The sequence below is a fragment of the Protopterus annectens genome, chromosome 3.part0 (assembly GCF_019279795.1).
Source record: "Protopterus annectens isolate FY-2018-M chromosome 3.part0, PAN1.0, whole genome shotgun sequence".
NCBI classification, from domain to species: domain Eukaryota; kingdom Metazoa; phylum Chordata; order Ceratodontiformes; family Protopteridae; genus Protopterus; species Protopterus annectens.
Window position 1 is genome coordinate 1,937,160,522 of NC_056731.1, and position 22,500 is coordinate 1,937,183,021.

Sequence of the window (22,500 nt, forward strand, 5' to 3'; positions counted from 1 at the left end):
AGGGAATCATTTAAAAAGATGTATTGATATTCTCTCTCCACATATTCATAGGTTCATAGGTGGCTACTGGGCACAGTTGTCATTCCATTAGCAGCCTAGTCAAAACACTCAATGTCACAAGTTACCTCCTGCCTCAAGGAGAGTTACAATTGACAAGCCCATGAACAATTTTTGAGTGCCTGTCCAATTGTCTAGGTTAGTCTTCGATGAAGCTTAGGTACTGCACTACTTAACTTACCTAGGTAGTTTATTTCATAGGTAGTGAATATGCTGGGATATGAACCTAACATGCCACTGTGTTTTATTAATGTGTTGATAGAAATGTAGGTCCTTTATATGTGTGTTTGAAGAACTGTTAGCTCTATGAAGACATAGTAAGTCTAGGAGGGGGGATGTTTCATGAAGCTAAAGACCAAGCATAGAGAAACGGGGTGGCCAATTGGTCTGGATAACTAAGGGACTTAAGGTCCATGACTTTTTTGTTTTGGAACCTTTGAGTTGAGTGATATGTTTTAATTAGTACATACCAAAGGGACATTAAATTCAATAATGGGGCAGATGAGGGATGAGTACTGTGGAAGGAAGACTTCTTTGTTTCTAAATGTGATGCACTCAGTTATTCGCCAGGCCAGATATAAGGCACATGATGATTAAAGGTCAAGAGATCACCCACAACAATGCCTAGATGTCTAATAACTGTCATATTCTTAAGAGGTGTATCAGCTATGTAGTATGAATAGGAATTATTTCTTTTACTAGAGTTGACCATATTACATTTTTTTGGCATTTAGTCTTAAACCATTATCCTTGTACCAATTGTTTATATAATCCAGCTCATCCTGGAGTACCCGCACCTCAGTGAATATTTGAATAACCACTCCTAGTTTACAGTCAGCACTGAATTTTGTTAACTAGAGGAACTGAATAGGTTAGAGAAGCAAATACCAAATAGAAGATGACCCAGCACCGAGCCCTGAAGAACCCAACTTATGGCATTTTTAATTACAGAGGTTACACCTGTAACTCTCACGATAAGAGTACTGTCTGATAGACAGTTTTCTATCCATCTTACTACAAATGGATTGATGTTTAGAGCCACCACTTTGTTGACAATGTCTGAATGGGAGATAGTATCAAATGCATTGGCCAGGTCCAAGCAGGCTGCATGCACCACATAACCACTGACAGTTTGAGTAACCCTTTCAAAGAAAATTACAAGGTGAAGAAGGTATGACCTACCTTAGACAAAAAACAAACTGTTGTGAACCCAGGGTTAAAAGAATAACAATACCTACATTTATGCATTCAGAAATTATACATTTGTGGCTCTATAAACAAGATGTGTAAGAGTAATGGGTCTATATGTACCAGGGTTGCTAGCTGTACCTCCCTTGTGTATGGGTATCATAATGTCTCCAGGCTTCTGGGATACAGACCGTGGCAAGCCTCATGTTAAAGAGGTTTAATAGAGGCTCCAATGGGATATACATAATGCTAGTACTGGGTTTCCTGGTAAATGATCAGGGCCTATGAATGGTGTTGCCTTGTAAGGGTTACTTTTTTCCCTAAATAATAAGTAATTTAGAGTTTTCTAGTGCTTAGAGAACATTCTGTACATTCTGAAAGAAGGAATGATAGTAAAAGAACATACTGTGGGGTCACATTGGATGCTGTGGGGAAAGATTGTTTATTTGAAAAACAAAATCCATCTATCAGCTGTTTTATGCAGAATAGCCTCTAAAATAATGCTAACGACTTAGAGTGATACAGTGACCTTAGCACAGCACAGATTAATATTTATTAAAAAAAATTCACTTTCTGACCATAGAGATCATGTGAGTGGGACACACTTTCTATCACTGTCTTGCTATTACTGTTTTGTACATTTGTCCTTCCCTTTTCTTTAAAAAAACATCTTGTTAAACAATCCTTGAGTTACAACAGGAGTTATTTATACAGTATAACTGAAATGAGTCAAGAGAAAAAATATAACCAACCAATGATGATAAAAAAAGATTACAAAAAGAGAACTGAAATTTTAAATCCCCACTACTTAAACATAGAATCAACTCAGAAACTATTCAATAAGGCTAGTAATTGCTTTATTCTGCATTTGTCAAAATTCACCTACGAAATAACATTTCCTATTGGTATTAAACCCTCACAACAAATGCAACTTAGAACCCCAATCCAGTTCTAGGTCTCTTATGAGGTGACTATGCATCCCCTTTTTAATTACATAGTTCTGTGAAAGAGACCATTTTGCCACTGTAAGGACATTGGACTCTCCATCTAATGCCTTCAGTCTCAGCTCCAATGAAGCTGTTTTATTCAGTAATTATGTCAACTCTGCTAACAACAGAGAAATGGTTTGTTTGCATCTACACATCTCACGTTTCTTACAGTGCAACATAAGGACATTTTGGGGATCCCTGAGCTTTGTAGGGAGATCTTATTAGACCCTAATCCCAGTAGTAGTAAAGCAGGTATTACTGTTACTTACCTGTGCCATACATTCTTACAGAGGTCCTGCAGAACTTGTTTAAGACCCCCAGTATTTAACAGTCCCAAAATAAGTGCAACCAGTACCCCATTATTCCCTCCTAACATCACCAACAGTCAGGCAAAGCAACCAGGGACTCTTGAACCAACTCAGACAGCACACAAAAATACTTGAATTTGCACTGCCATCCAAAGAACCTGAAACATACTACATAGCTACATATCTTGGCTTCAGTAAAAGGGCTGTCCAGACAGGAGGATTATTATTTATTCCAAATCATTTCTCTCACATTACTCTATAACTGTTGATTATACCATTCCTTGAGACCAGGAGAATCCCATATGTAGGATGTCCTACACTCTAGCACAAATGTAATCCCTTGTTATTGAGAGGAGTTTGGAGATGTCTTTAACTTATTTATTTTCAACTTTCTTACTTGTGTTTGCAATACAGCTCAAAGTCTTCACCCTGCTCAAGTGGTTGTTTAACACCGAGACATGATTTCATGATGTTCCCCTCCAACAGTTGTTCCCAGTACACTCATTTACTAGACCCTTTCAAGCTGTCCTCCATTCCTGAGTTTTTGGTCTCAGAGCGAAGAAACCTGATACCAGCTGAGAAGAGTCCCTGCAGCTGACTTATTGCTGGCTTTTCAAAAAAAAAAAAAAAAAGTAAGCAGCATTTTGATGTTGAAGAAGAAGAGGCTTATATGATGCATTCAAAGCATGACAAAGAACACAAGCCAGAGATTGTCACTGTAACAACATTTCAGAGATTCTCCATGAAAGTAGCAATCATGACTGTTTCATGTCAAAGTTAATAAAGTATTCCATGTGAGGGTAGGGCATGCTAATCGTATCATGTGCGTTTATATAGTGCATCGTGGGAAACAGAAATCTTAGCCAAAAAATAAAATCATATCACTGTTTCCCCAGTCAGGAAAATTTAGTTTAGGACAAAATAAAAATTAATGATAACTACTTATAGTATTATAGGGACATTTAGTTTAGCAAAGAAATTCAAGGCAACAAAATATGTTTTTCGCATTCTTACCTTAGCTGTCCTTTAAGCAATTTATATGTAAATAATGGTCAAAGTGTCTCCAGTTCTATGCTTAGAAACTGAATTTGTGGTATGATGCCCCTAACAACAAGATTTATTTGTAAGCCATTCACATACTAGAGGAGGTACATTTTTGGACAATGGCCTAAGCAGACTACAAGGTCAGAACACTGAGCAATGGCTGTTTTAGGAAGTGGAATAAAACAGATATTGATTTCTTTATCTCCCAAGGTAAGTAACATTAACCATATTATTGTTTCTGACCTCAACCCAGTGTGCAGTCCTGATGGTAAAATTTATTCTCACCATTACTGTCTGGTTCCTGCATGCTTTTTCTACCTTTTCACTATCATGAATGCCAAGAAAAATGGCCCACTATACAATAATGTTTCATTGCCATTCAAAAACAAGAATGCTGACTGGATAGCCCAAACAGTGTGCTCATTGTAAATCAAGCAAATACCAATAGAAAAAAGTCTGGTCACTGAAATATCATTGAGCAGCCAGACATTTCCATTGGCATATGCTGCGGACAACACACACAAATATAAGAAAAAAACAGGTGCATTCCGCAAAACTAAAATAGAAACATAACTGATTTTCTTCAAGGGTTTGTGCTGTCTCTTTGCCTATTTTTTAACACCAGCAAAAAAAAAAAAAAAAAAAAAACATGGATGAAGACAGAAGTGCTGTAATGGTTCTTTGATATTGTGCAACACGAAGGTAAATGAAGAGGGACATGGCAATTATCCCTTTTCTTTGTATAATATTAGAAGTAGTATATTTAGAGATCAGGGATGCAGGGACAGAATCCTAGAATCCTCATGCTGGGGGGTTTGAGGGTCTAGAATCCCCTACAAATAATGCTTTTATATTTATTGTGATCTTTTGTGTTGCAAGTTTGAGTAGTCATGTTTTTGTGTGTTAATTGTTTAGCTTGGGTTATTTTAAGGCACAACATTAGTGATTATTGATTAATCATTGTGGACACCATTACTCCTCTGCTCATTAAGTATCTGTCTGTAATTGCCTGAAATTGTAGCATTGCTTGTTTGATCTTTGCTACTGATACTGAGTGTTAGCTTTTGGAATATTTCAGAAAAGTGTTGTAACATAACAGATTTCTGGCTCCTCATTATTAAGGTTTAGACACGATACAGAGGGGGAATGTATGAATTGTTTAAATACACTACTGTCATTACAAGAATATCACACATGACCACTGATTTCTGTATAGTATTTCCCAATTTAATTGTTTTTCACAGTGTTCATTTTCTGTTGCTAAATTCAGTTGGATTACGTATACTCCAAGCCTAACTGTAACATAGCAATACTATCTTAACTGTCTCTTATTCTTATACCTAATTTCTTCTTGCTCTACTACTTCAACTATTCAATTCTCAAACTATTCCTGCCTACTTACGTCTAACTACCTGTGTTAATTTGCTTGCATTTCTCTATCATAAGGCTATCTCTCTTCTCATCCATGGTTCTCTCCTCTCAATTACTGTCCTCTCACCAGTCTTATGCCCTCACAACCACTCAATTTCTACTAAGTGCCTCATCAAAAACCTTTCATTACGTCTCTTTTCCTTTCTCCCACTCTCTGGAAGTACAGCCGTGTAAAACTGTAGCTGAATTTATACAGACTCATATAGCTGCTCTCCTTTTTGTTATTTTAGATGATAAGCCCGTTTTTTTCTGTTTTTCTTACAAATTGTACCTGGTCATAACCAAGACCCTGCAGCCTGCAACCACAGACTCCTCACAATAAAATAATAACAAAAAAACTTTTAAGACATACACGTATGTTTACTTTGAAATATAAAATAGTTGTAAAAACTCTGCTGCCTATACAGTCAACTAAAGCACATCATCAGGTTCAAACAGTCATCCTCCATCCCCTTCTACTCATTTAAACCTTTTCTTCATAGATTTCTTTATTGCTTCTTATTAATAGTGGTAACTCAGCATTTTTTCCCTTGCACTACAACTACCAAACCTGGCCTCAGCTCCCCCCCCCCAATAATTTCTGAAACCTCCCTAGATTCTAATTTTCCTCAAGAAAACTTTATAACTTACATTAGGAGCATTACCAACCTAAGTCTGAAAATGAAAAGAATTAGAAAACCAAGGAAACTGCAAAATAAAAAAAACACAATGGCTTATTCTTTCTGTGGACTAAGCTGCTGCAAATAAGGTCCATCTCTCTCCGTTCACCCTCGCTATGCTCAGGCTAACTCTGCTTCCCTACCTGAACCCCATTCCCACCCACCCTCTATCAATTACATTTATAGTCACCATAACTCCTCCCACTCACCACCATCATCCAATTAACTCATACCTACATAACTGAAATCCTCCTACACTAAAACACAACTACTTTCACATAACTTTGAATGACTTTTACATGCACATTACAACTGTTCATAAATTCCCACTCCTCCAGAAATGTATACTTCATCTCCTTTTTAAGTCTATTTTCTTCCTCTATAGTTTATACTTGAATACATTTTTACCTCTTTTCTGACCTTTACACAGCTAAAATAGTTAAAATATAACTTATACTTACATACATACCTTAATTCTTTATCTGAACTTCATATGACTAAAGTATGCTCTCCCACCACAACACCTTATCTTCACTGCAACTCTACTCACTTTACTTGGCTTACTTCTACAAACTACCTCTTTCAACTACATACTACCACCATCTCTTATAAAAACATCTACCCAGTCTCTACCTATTGACATCCATATAGATAGTTGTTCTAACATTGCATCCTACTTAACTGAATACAACACAACTCACCTTACTTAGCTCTATTACCTTCCATCACTTAACAAGATAAAATTAACACCATACAAATACTCCAAATACAGTAATAAAAACACACTTTTTCACCATATCATAACTCAGCTTCTTAAACTCTTAGAGTGTGGTAATATTCACCCCAACCCTGGACCTACACAACCAACCGTCTTCCTACAATCACCCCCCACAAAAAACAATTTCTAATAACAATGAACTTGTATAGTACATGCAACAAAATCACAGAATTTTATGCATGGCTAATAATCCACTCCCCAGATATAGTAGCAGTCACTGAGACTTGGCTAAAACCACAGATTCAAGACTCTGAAATTGTCCCTCCAGGCTATAACATTCTGAGAAAAGATAGAATCAATAAAAAAGGAGGTCGGGTAGCATTAATCTATCACTCCAGCTTATCAATTATCCCATCTACAAACCTGCCCCGACTTTTGGTAATGAAGTAATATTCCTAGCATCCATGCACATAAATAACTCTAAACAAATATGCATTGGAGTAATTTATATACCTTCTGGCCAAAACATCCCAACTCTTGAAGACTTTCTCTCCTGGACTTCCAATAACATCTCCAATGAAACTATGAGCGGCACAAACATCAACTGCCAAAACATGAACACTATTCCCCCAACAGACACTATTTACCTCCACAGCTTCACACAGCTTATAACCTGTCCTACAAGAGTAGACAACAAAGTCAACTAGGTGCAGCTCTTGATTGGATCCTAGTAAAAAAATCCACTCAAATACTCCAACTCCAATATTTTACCAAATACCGTAAGTGACCACTCACCAGCTTATACCTACAGAACTCCCCCATGTATGTCTAAAACAATTATAAAATCTCAAGACATTTAACCAAATTCAACCAAAAGCTCTTTAACAATATCCTAAAAACTCTAAACTGGTCTCCACTAAAAATACTCCCCCCTGGATTATGCCATAAGTCACTTGAACAAAACATTCCTGGATGCTATCAACAGCTTAGCTCTTCTACGAACTAAGGACTAAAACAAACCCTGCACCCTAGCTTACAAAATCCACTAAACAAATATTACTAGCTGGAGACCGAGCCTGGAAAGAATGGCAAAGAGCTAAAAATGAAACCAACCAACTAAAATACAAGCAACTCCAAAATCAAACAAAAAAAAAAAGTCATTGCTGACAAAAAAAAAACTATTTTGCACAGCAATGCAATTAAACTGCCAAATCAACAACCGTAGAAAATTCTGGAAATCTGTATCAAAACTCCTTTCTCCAGGGACATCTCAAAACCTGTCACCAGACCCAGATAAAGAACCATCTGAAATAGATGACATGTTTAACTCCCTCTTCATAGATGGTATTCTAAAACTTACAAATCTCTCCTCACCTAGCAATAATTCTAACTATACAGAAAATATAACTCACACTATAGTCACCTCAGCTCAAATTCCTCCCTTAAAAAAACTACTTTCTCTCTACAAGCTGTACCTACCTCACTAGTACAAAAATTACTCACTAAACTAAAGCCATGTTCCCTGTCTGCTAATAATCTTGCATTGGAATATCTAAAACTTGCCACTGATGCAATAGCCTACACAGTTAGTATTCTGTTAAACAGGTCTATCACTGAATCCTATGTCCTCAAGCTCTGGAAAAAAATTGATCATCTTTGCCTTGCATAAGGAAGGAAAAACATGAGCTATCAAACTATCAACCTACCTCTGTCCTCTCCCCTTTACCTAAACTACTAGAAAAATGTATGCACACAAATAATGAATTTCCTCTTAGACAGCTTCCTTACACCTACCAAACATGTTTTTTGGCCTGCACATAGTACCACTACGGGTCTATATTATAAGATTGACGGTTGAAAACATCGAACACTATATGGTCGACACCATATGGTCGATGTCTTCAAACGTTGACCTTATAAAAAGACCACCCTCAAAAAAGAAAAAAGTACCCTAACGGGTTTAAGCAGGCATGCAAGGCCCCCTGCACCCCCCACTACTTAAATATACCAATACGAGACCACACTACATTGCAGTAAATGGAAATTTCCCCTTACAGAGATTTCCGTTTATGCGTTCGAGATTCTCAGCGTTCGTTATTCTCGTGTCGACAATGTCAGATTCGACATTCTCAGCTTTCGAGAATCTAATATAGACCCACCACTACAGCAGTATTATCCTTAACAGATACTGTTTACAAAGCCAAGGACCAGAGCCAATTAACATTAGTAATATTACTCGACCTATGAAAAGACTTTGATACAGTGTCTCATTCTAAACTATCACCAAAACTTTCTATGCTAGGCTACTCCCATAGTCCTCAAAAATGTTTTTTCAACTATTTAACTCAGAGGCAGCAATGTGTCAAGTGGAAAACAAGCATTTCCAAATGCCAGGTAAATAGTACAGGAGTCTCCCAAGGATCCATTCGTGGGCCTCTGTTTTTCAGTATCTTTATTAACAAACTTCATACTGCATCCCTCGAAAGCTCAACCACCCAGTACTCTGATGCTAATAATACCACTATTATCTCCACTTCTAGCAACCCCAATCATCTCTTAACAATTACGCAAAATGCCCTTACCACTAATAAAATTTGGTTAAATGATGCACAGCTACTACTCAGCTCAAACAAAACTAAGCTTCTACTGTTCTTTCCAAACCATTCACACGTGATTTCAAAATACATTCACAAAACAAAACTCCAATTAAAATAGTAACCCAGGGAAAACTTTTAGGCATCACTATAGATAATAAGCTCACCTTTGAACAACAGATATCTGACACAATCAAGAAAACACATATCAAACTCACCAAACTGTACAGACACAAACAGTTCATGGATGCTTCCACTAAAATAACACTTGCTAACACCCTCCTACTTTTTACCTTCCTATATAGGTTCTCTATTCTTATTAATCTTCATAGAACCCTAAAGAACAAACTACAATCATGCTATCACAAGATTGTCGAATTCGCAACTGGTGTACCTAATCGTACCCACCATTGTGATGCCCTAAAACACTTAACTGTTTACAATTCCCTCACTGCCTGATTCTAGTACAACTATCTCTAGCTCAAAAATAATTTACTATCCTGATGGGTGCCCTGCCCTGAAACCTATCTTATTGTCTTACATCCCACCCAAAAACCTTTGCTCTACTAACAAGCAACTCTTACAAGTGTGCAAACCTACCAAAAGAGCTGGGCAAAGCCTCTACTCCCATGCCATTGCTAAATTATGGAATGCCCTACCTCCAAATATTTGTACCATTGAATCCCTTAACACCTAAAAATTAACTTTGAAAGACTACTAAACACTCGCATTTGCCCATTTTCCTTTTCTAATCTACCAGACCCCCTTTCCCTCACCCTCATGCCTCCTTTTATCGATCTTTTATCTTATTCAATCGCATCTATAGTAGAGTTTTTATCAAACTTATATCTTACAAGCTTATCTTAGCCACTAGCAGTTCTTCCTACCCTCCAATACACCTTCATTCCTCTTACACTAAACTTTCTTCTCACACTATCCTGATCAATCATTTCCTCACTTATAATTAGCTACAACTTCTCACCTGTGTCTAGCTGTACTACTGTTCATTCAACCTCTACAATTCCCACACTAAAATTTTTCTCAATACATCCTATAGCAACTTTCTACACTAATCTCCCCTTCATTTCTTTACCCCTGTTCTATCCCCAAATTTTCTGTACTAACAATCCTTGAATTTCTCATATTACTCTTTCATCCCTATTCTCAAAAGTCAAAATGTTCTATTTCCATAATTTATTTGACTGCTTAGTAATCAGGCTACTATTGTAAACTGGTTTGTCAACAAATACCTCTTCTATTTTACGACAAATGTTAAACTCACTCTTATTTTTGACTGTATAATTTTTGTCAATATGTACTTTTAATCTATGTTTTAAAAATGCATGCTAGGTCTTATGATACTATTGTTTAAACATTTATTGTCCATACTTTGTACTGTGGAGCTTTTCTCCTGGGCCTCCACTGAAAATGGGTTTCTGACCCAGTCGGACTTTCCTGGTCATCAAATGTCAATAAATAAATAAATAAATAAATAAATAAATAAATGGCTTGTTCTCAGAAAGAAAGAACATTGACTACTTTCATTTCAGAACTCTTTACCTCCTAGACTGGTTTGACATCCCTAAACTCTGAATGTGACATTTCACAAGAGAGGTATATAATGTTGTGAGGGTCATAAACAATCCAATGCACATTATATAATATTTTTTGTGTGCAATGTATTTTTTTGTTTGTAATTGTCCTCGCCCTAGTGATCTGGGTAGCATCTGAAAAGAGTCACCCCAATTCACTTACACAGTTAACAAGGCAAAAAAATAAATAAAATGACTACTCTGGTAAAAGATAAGGATTCTACTTGGATGCAGTTTTAAGTTTGCTTCACCTAGTCAGGTATTGCCATCATATTACCTGTTTGACTCTTATTTTATTTCATGATTAGCAAAATATTCTCCTAAGAGTTCATTTAACATCAGTGATGTTATACTTCCCCACTGGAAACGTTTGGAATTTTACTTCTTATTTGGGGAATCAGAGCTCCCTTTCAATAGACTTTAAAGCCCCCAAGAAAAGAGCCCCTTCCAACTTGTAGCCTAAATACATGCTATGTGATGCCTATACCAAGTACTGATGTCAAGTTCTCTATTTGGAGATTTTATTAGCATTTAGTTCTGCTGGATTGACCAGAATACTGTAGGTCCTGTTAATGTTAAAAGACTGTTTAGCTTTTCATAAATGCAAGATTGTTTTATAGACAATGATAGACTGATTTTAAATAAAATGATTACTGATCATAGTTAAATCATGCTATGAATGTACCAGTAATATTTACTGATTATTTCTCTAAAATTAGCAGCAGACTGTATTCATTAAATATCAAAAGAATCTTGACTTTTATTGTGCATGGGACATGCACAGTAAGATGTGATATGTCCCATGTTTTTATCTCATAATAGCTGTGGCGTCTGGCTATATCCCACCAGACTGCCAACAATAAATGTGACATCCAGCTACATCCCACCGGACTGCTACTAATTAAATGTGACATTGTATTATCTTGGGTCAGTAACTAAGGAGCTTAAATCCTCACTACTGACTCCAGTGTGAGACTGTCACTTAAACAATAGTAATATTTCATAATTTCCCCCTAAGAGCACAATAGAAACACACTCTGTAATCTGGGGCTATACTGTATACTTCTGTCCAACCTTATTGTAACTTCTTATTACACACTTCAGAACAATGTGTCCCAGTTTAAGACTTTTGATACACTCACACTCAAAGTAAATTTAAATCTCACATATTCAAACACTTCTGGGAAAGCCTGACACAGATTTCCAGCTGTGTCGCTTCCTCAAAATAATATGGTAATGCTGCCACCAATCAGAGTGTCTTCATGTCCTTCTAAAGGGGTGTCCAATTATGAAAATTAAATATCAAAATAAATGATAGCTATGATCAGAAGTGACCAGGGCTTTTAGGCGACCTGGGAGTATAAAACAGTTATAAGCACTCTCTAATCTCTAAAGAACAGACTGTTTTCCAGCCACAATATAAAGTAATGAAAAACATTTAATAATAAGTAAAATGATTACAAGTCTATAAATAAATAACTTTCAATAAACACCAGAATTCAATCAACAGAAATATAAAATTAAATTGTAGGATAGAAGTCCATCATTCTAGAAAAAACTCTATCTGAATAGCTAAGCTTTCCTAATCTAACTAGAGAATAATGTCCCTGATCTAACCTATCACATAACACAAGGTAAAGGCAGGCTTACAGTTTTTCGTGAGTTATCTTTTCTTCGGGTATCACTGCACAGCACTGTAACTGACTAAAAGTCTTCACAAACTGTTCAGCAGTTGACTAACTGCACAGCTTAAAAGCCTCAAATGTCTTGTTTTTTTAAAAATAACAGTCATCTGTTTGAAAAAGTTATTTTTCCTGTCAATCAGCTGCTCAAATAATCACCAAGCAATCAGGAAAATTCTAATGGCATCACCCACTGTTCAGCTGATTCTCCACAGTACTTTAGAATCCCCCTTACAAACATGTGCACTTAGAAATGTATCAAAAAACTGACAGATTCTTTAAACATTCTGTTTAAACAGTGAAATAATCAGCATTTAAGAAACATATTCACATTTACACAATTAGACATGCTGGCATACAAGTTAATCTGAGAAGATACACAACTCTCCTGCCAGACATACTAACACAGATGAAGATGTTTTCATTTTCTTTACAATAGCCAAATGAAAATGTACCTGTTAGACCTGCTTTGAGTAAGTCATGAATCACTGGTTAGTTCACGACAAGCTCTGATATCAAAAGGCAAATAAAACAAGCCCTTGGGGAGTTAGGGTCTATAGCTTGTCTGTTAGTGGTTAAATAGCTGCATTTACAGGAGTTCTTCAAGGTTGGTACCTGGAAATCTGTACACACATTTATGCATTATTCTTTGCCATTGCAGTCAGATGTGAATATCATATAGTTGATTGTAGTAGAGAGCAGATTTCATTACAATACCTATATTTATTGGTGTTAGTAAGTCTTCAAAGTACAAATGGGAGAAGAGATGTGATATTAATGTAATACTAATCCTGAATAGTAATTTGCTCCATAATAGGTGTGGTTCCTCTGAAATGCATACTTCCCTTTGCCTACCATCTGTATCCTAACTAATTTGGTTACCCTATATCAATATCCGATATATGATGGTAAAGATATCACATAAACTTAGATTAGATTCCAAAATTTAATCTAAATGTATGACAACTGAAGAATGTACTACAAACCAACTAATATGGATTTTTTTAACAGGATGTGACCTTACCTGGCATTCTTTTAGTCTAACTTGACCTTTTACATTCCCATCCCCTGTAGCTCATAAAACATATGCACTTAGTATGCATTTAGTAAGAAAGTTACATTCTATAATGGATATTAATACAAGTGTATACTATTTCATTTCTGGTCGCAGCCTTCAAATCATTAACACCTAAAATACTCTAAATGTAACCTTTAGCTTTGATGTGCTGCTGAAGCAGGGTTGTCCAACCAATGGCTCAGGGGTACCACATAGCATACTGAGACAGCTTTCAAAAGTTTGTCATTTATATATAGTAAAGTGTATAAGTTAGTCACCAAATCAGACAAAAGTTACAATACAGAGAATGAAGAGTGTTGGCACTGCTCTGCAACTCTGCAATGTATTTCAGAAATATAAGCAAATCTGTCATTTTATTCAAAGCTTCATTGCCTTGGGTAGCAACTACTGTGATTTGGCCATTTCTTAGAAATAGTGATATGACACATGCATTATGCAAAACAGTAAAATGCGTTTCTTGACCACCACAAGGTTGGACATCCTTGAAGCATGCAGAATGGGAAGAGACAAAGAGAAAGCCATTACCTGACACATAAGATTATCATAGTAAGCCATAGCAGGAACATGGGGGAACAGGTTAGATGGAGTGTCACATAGTTTCCTTACATTTGGATGAGAGCCTTCAGCAATAGTAGAAAGTGAGAAGTTATCGTTGTGCTGCTCTGACGGTGTGCGATACCTGCTGAATAGAAGTCGAAAAAATAAATTCAGAAACTTGGCTTTTTAGCTTGTTGTTCATTTGTTCTATTTAATTTAATACTGTTTCAGTTCATTTTACAGTGTCAGTAATATTTGAATGAGACAATGCTGATGATACAATGATCTGCTTTGTTGCTAAGAATTATCAATCAAGGTTTAGATCAGTCACACAAGCCATGCCTGCCTCACTTGTAAAGCTTTCCTTTTCACCAGAATACCTACCAACCTCTGTTAAAATTCATTAAAAAATTAAATTTATATTGTAATAATTTCACAGTCATTAGCATATGCTAAAACAAACAGGTTCACTTTGGATAAGGCCATCAAGGAGGCTCACACTAATTTCAAACAAGACTGCTTACTACATTTTCAGATGTCCAGAGTGGGACATTTATTGATGAAATGTGACATTTTGCAGGAAATATCAAATATCAAACCCACAGTCAAAACAAAGTATGTGTTTCCATTTTAGTAGTGAAAGTAATCATCATGATCATCATCACTCTCATCATCCCCATTTCCCATTTTCTACATGCATTTGGGGTATAGCATCAATTGTGGCCATCATTCTTGAGTCAGTGCCACTCTTTTACCATCTTAATTGTCTCAGGTTTTCTCTCCCACAGTCCATCCATCTCTTTGTTGGGCATCCTCATTTCCTTTTGCCTTCTTCCAGTCTTTCCCAAATCTTCCTCACCAAATTGTCTTCTGCTATTCTGCACATGTTCCTGAACCACCATCTGTTCTCTTTGACCTGCTCTGTGATTGGAGCTAATTTGGCTTCTGCTCTGATATTCTCATGTCATCTGTCCTACAGTGTGCGTCGTACCACCTATTTCAGGCACTTCATTTCCATCACGTGTAGCTTCTTTAACGGCTCTGTCTTCAGTGCACAGGTTCCTGGTCACACCAATGTTGTGTACACATCAGTTCCCAGCTTCTTTGGCATTCTTCTGTCACACAATACCCTCAACAATCTATACCAGTTGTTGACTGTTGCCCCTCTGATACTAGCTTTAATCTTCTCATTTAGACTTGCTTTCTGCTCAGTCATTCCTTCCTGATCAGTTATTCCGTCCTGATACTTGAAGTTTTAACCTGTTGAACTACTTTCCCTTCTACTTCAATTTTCAGCTTCTTCTGATTTCCCCCATTTGCTGCCATTACAACTGTGTTATTTGTAGTCATCCTCATCTCATGTGCCTTCAGTTTTTCCATTCTTCTATCATTTGATGAACTTCTTTTTGGGAGTCTGCATGCAATGTCACATCATATGCATACAACAGCTTTGTTGATCTGTCTCCTCTGACATATTTATACTCCATCACCAGCCTTAATAGAACTGGGCTCAGCACTGAAAGTTGATGCAAACCCAATTCCACTGGTTAACCATCTGTAAGTCTGAACACTGTTCTTTCTTCTGACATTGATTCCCTGTATAAAGCCTTCACTAATTCTACCAATGTTTCTATCAATTTTTCTGGGAATTTGAACCATCAAAGAACTGCCCACATGCTTTCTCCAAGTCTAGGAATCCCAATTTGGACTCTTTCCTCATCTCTAGCTTCTTCTCAACTATTTGTCTCACTGCAAACATTGGGTCAGTCATGCTGCATCTTGATCTGAATCCAAACTGCTCATCTCCCAGTTCTTTCTACTCCACTGCTTGACAAGAGTTTGATACCTCTACACTGCCCCAGTTGTTAATGTCCAGTTTGATCTTGTACACTGGCACTAGAATACACTACAGTCACCTGGGATATGTCTTTTTCTCCTTACTGCTATGAGTATCCTCAGAAGCCATTTCTCCCTTAATTTACCCAACATCTTGATCATATCTGCCATGACCTCATCTGAGCCTGCTACTTTCCCTGACTTCATTTTCTTTAGTGCTGTTCTTACTTCTTTGGGGTGGGCTCTCTTCCTCTTTCATCACAGGCTGTATCTGATGCAGTTCAGCTTCTGTGAGGTTTTCTTCATTCAGAAGCTGCTGAAAGTACTCCTTCCATCTGCCTTTGATCTCATGTGGACTGGTGAGCAGGTTGTAGCTTGTATCCCTTATGAAGGATGTCTAATGACTATCTTCTTTATCTTTCTGTCTTTTCTTTGCAGCCTGATAGAGTTTTTTTGTGCTATCTGCTGAGTCACTTTCCACAATCTGGCAGAGTGCCTTTGATGCCTTATTCTTCCCTATGGCAACTGCTCTGTTAGCCTGTTTGATAACCAGACAGTATTGCTTCATAGCCTGATCTGTCTTTTCTGTCACTTGTTTCTTCACTAGTTCTTTCTTTTGATAATGTCCTGGACTTCTGAATTCCACCACCAGCTTTCCATATGTATCTTATTTACATACCTGACCTGGCCACATATCTTCATAGGTTCATAGGTTCATACTAGGCTATCTGCCCTAGGGCATTTATAAGCCTAGCCAGAGTGTGTGTGGCTTTCACCACCCCTTAGGATGAGAATACTATACCCATTAGTTTGCTGTGCCTCTGTCCAGCAGTGACACAGAGATGATTCCCGGGGTAAACCTACGATCTCCCATCCACTCGTCAAGATTTCTCTTGAACAGAGTCAGTGAGGGGCTCTGCCTCACATGGACTGGGATTCTGTTCCATAGTGTAGGGAGTCTCTGGGTGATGAATCTGTCCCTCCAGCATGTCCTATTTATATCCGTGTTGAGGTTTAAGTCTCTTGCTCTCGTGGCTCTGGTGGATTTGGATTTTTTGAGGTGGAGCATGTCCATTAATTCCGGGTTGGACATGGCCTTATATGTCAGGCACAGATCACCTCTGAGCAGACGGTATGTGACTGAATAGAGCTGGAGTTTCTTCAGTCGGGCATCGTATGACATATGTTTGAGCCCCTTTATCCTTTTGGTGAGGAACTTTTGGGGTCTTTCCAACTGCTGCAGGTGTCGGGTAAGGTACATTCGAATGGGGCGTTGTACTCAATCATTGGTCTGATAAGTGAAGAGTACAGGGGTACAATGACCTCTCCTGATCTGGATGTGAATCTCTTCATGATCAGGTGGGCAATGTAGAAGGTCTTCCTAACCACTTTGGCAATGTGAGTGTCAAAAGAGAGGTTACTGTCAACTTGGGTCCCCAGGTCCCTGATAACTTCTTCCGTGTTTAATGGATTACCACCTATGTGGTAATTAGGGGTTACCTTGTTTTTCCCAAAGGGTATGACTATACATTTTTTGGCATTTAGCTTAAGGCCATGGCTCTGGCACCAGTTATCCATTTCTATGAGACCTCGCTGGAGGATGTCTGTGTCTTATGGAGTGTCAATTATAGTGCCCAGTTTGCAGTCATCTGCAAATTTTGTCAGCCACAATCCCCCTATGTTTGCCTGCACTTCAGAAAAATAAATGCCGAACATGAGGGGGCCCAGGACTGAGCCCTGTGGGACACTGCTCGTGACCGGCTTAGAGTCTGACATGGCACCAGCAACTCTAACCCTGTGTGTTCTGTCCTTGAGCCAGTTTGCAACCCATCTTGTGACATATGGGTTTACATCTAAGCTGGTGAGCTTTTCTATGATGCCCAAGTGGGGTATTGTGTGAACGCTTTTGCTAGGTCAAGGTAGGCTGTGTGAACTGCCTTACCCTCATCAATGGCCTTAGTGACTGTTTGAAAAGTCGACCAAGTTCAAGAGGCAGGATCTGCCCTTGACAAAGCCAAACTGGGTAGGATCCAGTGTCTGTAGGTCCCCAATGTCTTTATTTATGAGTTCCATTATGATCCTCTCCATAGCTTTGCAGACAAGGCTCGTCAAGCTTATGGGGCGGTAATTTCCAGGGTCCGTAGAAGCACCGCCTTTGTGGAGTGGGACCACAGTTGCCGTACGCCATTCTTTGGGTATGTATCCTGTAGTAAGGCTAAGATTAAACAGCAGCCTTATGTGTGGGTTCCTCATTGAGTTCGTGTAGCACACAGCCGGGGACACCGTCCGGTCCCATTGATGCTGTGTTTTTTGCTTTAGAGAGAGCAGCTCTCACCTGGGCATCTGAGATGTTTGGGAGGCTAGACTCTGGTGGGATAGATATTTCTCCTTTTGGGGGGGAGGAAGGGAGGGGAGAAATTTGCACTGAACCTGTCTGCCAGTATGTTGACAATGTCTGTGGGTTCAGTGATTTTTTTATCATTTTGGACTAATTCTGAGCATATCTGGGAGTTTCCACCCAGGTTTCTAACACAGCTAAAGAAGGCCTTATGATTGTCTTTTGTGTCATTAGTGATTTTTCTCCCAAAGTTGGCCTTGGATGATTTTATGAGTGATCGTAGTTTTTTGCTAGTATTGATCAGAGATGCCTTCCCATTTAGGGATTTTGCTCTGTCATGTAGTAGCTTTCTCCTCTTGTTGTAGAGTTTGTTTATGGCTGGGGTCCACCAGACTGGGTGCCTGCCTTTGGTGGAAAGGGTCTTGATTTTATTAGGGATTGCTTGATCCATACATTCCTGGAGGTGCTCATAGAAGGCATTTGTAAGGGTTTCAGCAGCGTGGGTTGTGGCTTCCACTGGCTCGGGGGCCTTGAAGGATACTACTCCAGTCTTAAGAAGTGTGAAGTTTGCTTTTGAGAAGTTCTTCACTGTGGTCTTTTTTGCTGGGGGTGGGGGCGGGATGTGGATCTCCAATGAGATTAATTTATGGTCTGATCTCACCAATGAGGGATATACTTCCGGTGTGGAGCATTTTGTCCCCATGTTTGTGATGATCAGGTCTAGTATATTTTCTCCTCTTGTGGGAATGGTGACTAGTTGTTCCATAGCATTTGAGTTTATGAACTCCAGGAACCTTTGGGCTAGGGTGTTGGGGCTTGAGTAATGTTCCCAGTCTATGTTTGGGTAGTTGAAGTCACCCAATATGATGGTGTTTGGAGAGACATTCATACTCTCCAGTGTCTTCAGGAAGGCTGTGTGGGTTTCCTGAGTTTGAGAAGGTGGTCTGTAGCATGCTACAAACTGTAGGGCAGTTTTACCTATGGTTAATTGCACCTGGATGGTCTCCGATGCTTCGTGCATTGCCACTAACCTGGAGGTGTGGGTATCCTTTATGAATATGGATACTCCCCCTCCTTTTGTGGTTCGGTCCGGATTTTGGGGCCGGAATGCATGATATGAGGTATAACCTGATAGTGCTGGGGTGCTCTCAGGAGCCTTGAACCAGGTTTCAGTCACAGCACAGACATCGATGTTCTCCATACTGAGGAGGGCTTCGAGGGCGTGCATCTTGAGGTTTAGACTTCTGGCATTGAGCAGTATTACCCTTAGTTTTTCTCCATTTTTGTTTTCTAGGGCAGTTCTATAATCTTCACACATGCGGTTTTGAGATGCTACCATTCTTCTTCCACTCCAGCTATTTTGTCTTCTTCTTGAGATGCTAGAGCCCCGAGCTTTTCTCTGAATTGTACTGTTTTTTTTTCTCCAGTCAACCTCCAGGTCTTCAACCTCGCCTCTGTTGACCTTAGAGCCTTCTCTGACCACTGCTTGCAGTTGATTGTGGCCACCAGTGGTTTATGTTGTAGATGACTTTGCAATCACTGGTTCTCCCCATAAGCCTTTTCTTTACTAGGAGGAAGTGTACCTGAGTTGTGCATTGGCCATTCTTCTATGTGATCTTATGACGGTCTTTCTTGCTGAACTATGTTCACCTCAAACAAGCCATTTGCCAGACAAAAGTTTAAAATGGCCTCTTCTTTATTCATGCTGCCTCATCCATGTGGACTCAGGCAGTCCTCCTAGCCTGTTCTGTCTAGCCCAATATGAGCATTCATGTCTTTGCATTATCAACACTAATTTATGTTGTTCTGCTTTATCAAGTAGGTCCTGCTACCGCTGTCTGAATGCTGTCTTTTCCTCTCTATCACAACTGTGCTGTGTGGCATATGCTGAGATTATAAACACTGCCTTATCTTTACATCAGATTCTGAGTGTCATGAGACAATCACTACTTCTGATGCCAGTCCTCACTTTCTTTTGAAGACTGTCCCTCACCACAATTCAAAAAACATTTGTACTCTATCCTTCCCCTGTGACTCTGGATCCAGAGCCAAGTGGCTTTGCTGCACTGGCCTTTCAACTCATCTCTCCTGAATACACAAGTTTTCTAGTCATCCACTTCCAAGCTGTTCTGTAAATTAATCTGTACTGCGTGCCTCATTCCATAGTTCATGTTTAGTTTTATGTTCAGCTTTTCCAAAGCTGGGCAACTGGAAACCAGCGTGTCATTCATTTATTGAACCAGGTTGGATATGTTGTATAGCATAGGCACATTGATCCCCTCTGTGGTCAATAGAGGCTGGGTTCTCAACTAACTTATTACGGTAAAATATCCTTCACCTATTTTTGACGGTATTAGTCAGTGACCAGATTACCAAGAGCCAGTTTTTACATTATCAAGTGGCTAGACATGGCACATAGGCTGTGTGTTCCCTGTTCTTCTGCAGGCTACTGCACACCACAGTTGGTTGATACTTAAAGCAGTTGGTCTATATAATTTTCCCACAACAGGCACCACCTAGAGTTCATGTTGCTTCCTACAGCTCCTTTTTTGGGAGAGTTTGAGGTAGAAACACCTAGCATGTTTTGTTGGAGGGGGGAGGTGGGTGGGAATCCAACAAAGACAACATGCAAACTCCACACAAGTATCGGATGAAGGTCAGGATCAAACCTTGTACCTTGGGCATCGGTGGCATAGACTTTAACCATTATGCAACTGTGTCTCCTGCAAGTAAGTCTCACAGTGAAGGGTTTCTGTTGTTGCTGTTTCTGTATTATTTTGTAGAGTTCTGATACTGAAGACCAGAAGAAAATGTAAATCAGTCAGCAGACAGAAGCATTTCTGAGAGCAAACTCTGTCTCTGAATTGTTCTGATACTCTGCCTCTGAATTGCTATGATCTGGTGATTTGATTATTTACTTGTCTGATGCTAGGTTATTTCCGTTATTGTAACACATAACTGCAAAGTTAAAAGAAAAGTTTGAAAATAAAATTTCTCATAGTATACCAGAACTTTAGCCATTCTCTTCTATCTCTCTGTCTTATGAGGGACAGTTGGTAGTACTAGTACAAAGGTAAGTCCCTGCAGAATTCTGTCTCATGTAGCATTCTAATTAAGAATCACTGCCAGCTGCTATTCTAGGTCAGTTTTTTCATGTAAAGAAAGAAAGAAAGAAAGAAATATGCACCATTCCACTGGTTCAGGGGGGCTAGGGTTTCAGTTCAAGTACATATTAAGCTGCATTTGAACAGATATCCTGGTTTCAGTTGATCAATAAGGGAAAGGAATGAGGCAGTGACAAATCATAGGAGAGGGTATGACATTCAGCATTATAGTGGCATATCCTAGTGGTGGGTGAGATTCACTGCAAAGACATCTAGAATGGAGCAAAGTTGGCCAAGCAGGCAAAGGACAGCTTAGGCCATAATGCTCATATCAATGCGTATGTTTGGGGCCTTTTGTGTTTGCAATGGAAAGACCATGACATGCCTATCTATGCATAGGTTTAGGTCTCAGAGTGCCTGTACACCAAACTCAGCATTTTTAAAAGGCTAAAAAGATCACTATCAGAAGGGAGTAGATATCTAAAGATCAATCAGCTATTGAGGGAATGGGAAAAATGTAAGCAAACAAGAAAGATGGTATAAGACAATCTCTGATCATATAGTACAAGAAAACATATACCAATGACTACAATCAGCCTGAGTACCAAATTATATTGGAAAAAAATGTGGATGTATAGCTATGTTAAAGTGACAACTCTTCAGATAATATATATATATATATATATATATATATATATATATATTTAAAAAATCAAGTCAGCACAGTGTGAGGACAGTATCAAATTCCTGGAAAGATTGAAGACCTTCTTTGAAAGATCTGAGGAGCAAAACAACAGGTTGTCACTAAAGCTGCCGACTGACGAGAAGGATGCTGTGCTCAAATTCAGTACAAAGGAGGTAAGAAAAGAGCTAAGAAAGTTGAACTCCAGGAAGGCTGCTGGCCCAGACAACATACTGGTCAAGGTGATAAAAGGCTGTGCTGATCAACTGTGCACAGTACTCACAGAGATATTTAACACCTCTCTTGCCATGGCAAAAGTACCCTCATGCTACAAAGAAACAAACATCACTCCATTGCCTAAGAAAACCTCCCCCCTCCGGCCTTAACAACTACAGACCAGTCACTGACATCTACTGTTATGAAATGTTTTGAGTAGCTGATCAAAAAATATTTGTCATCAGGCCTACCTCCTGATTTTGAACCTCTGCAGTTTGCTTTCAGAGCTAACAGATCCACAGCTAATGCCATATAATTAACACTAAACACAACAAAGGGATACAGCACTTCAGCAAACGGAGTCACAATACAACAGTATCAAAATAGCTCAATAAAAAAATGGACTTCCGAACCATTACATTTACTTTAATACTTTAATAACTTAAT

At 38.7% G+C, this 22,500-nt stretch overlaps 1 protein-coding gene across 3 annotated transcripts in view; it reads right to left on the bottom strand.

Annotated features, from left to right (window-relative positions):
- CSPG5 (chondroitin sulfate proteoglycan 5) overlaps positions 1 to 22,500 on the bottom strand; it is a 994,436-nt gene that overhangs the window by 266,927 nt on the left and 705,009 nt on the right. The window contains exon 4 of one of the 3 annotated variants that reach the window (XM_044066023.1): positions 13,947 to 14,022. In XM_044066023.1, coding sequence (XP_043921958.1) covers positions 13,947 to 14,022 — 76 coding nt within the window. Of the gene's footprint in view, positions 1 to 13,865; positions 14,023 to 22,500 lie in introns of all 3 variants that reach the window. The other 2 variants (XM_044066022.1, XM_044066021.1) reach the window with 2 other exon arrangements.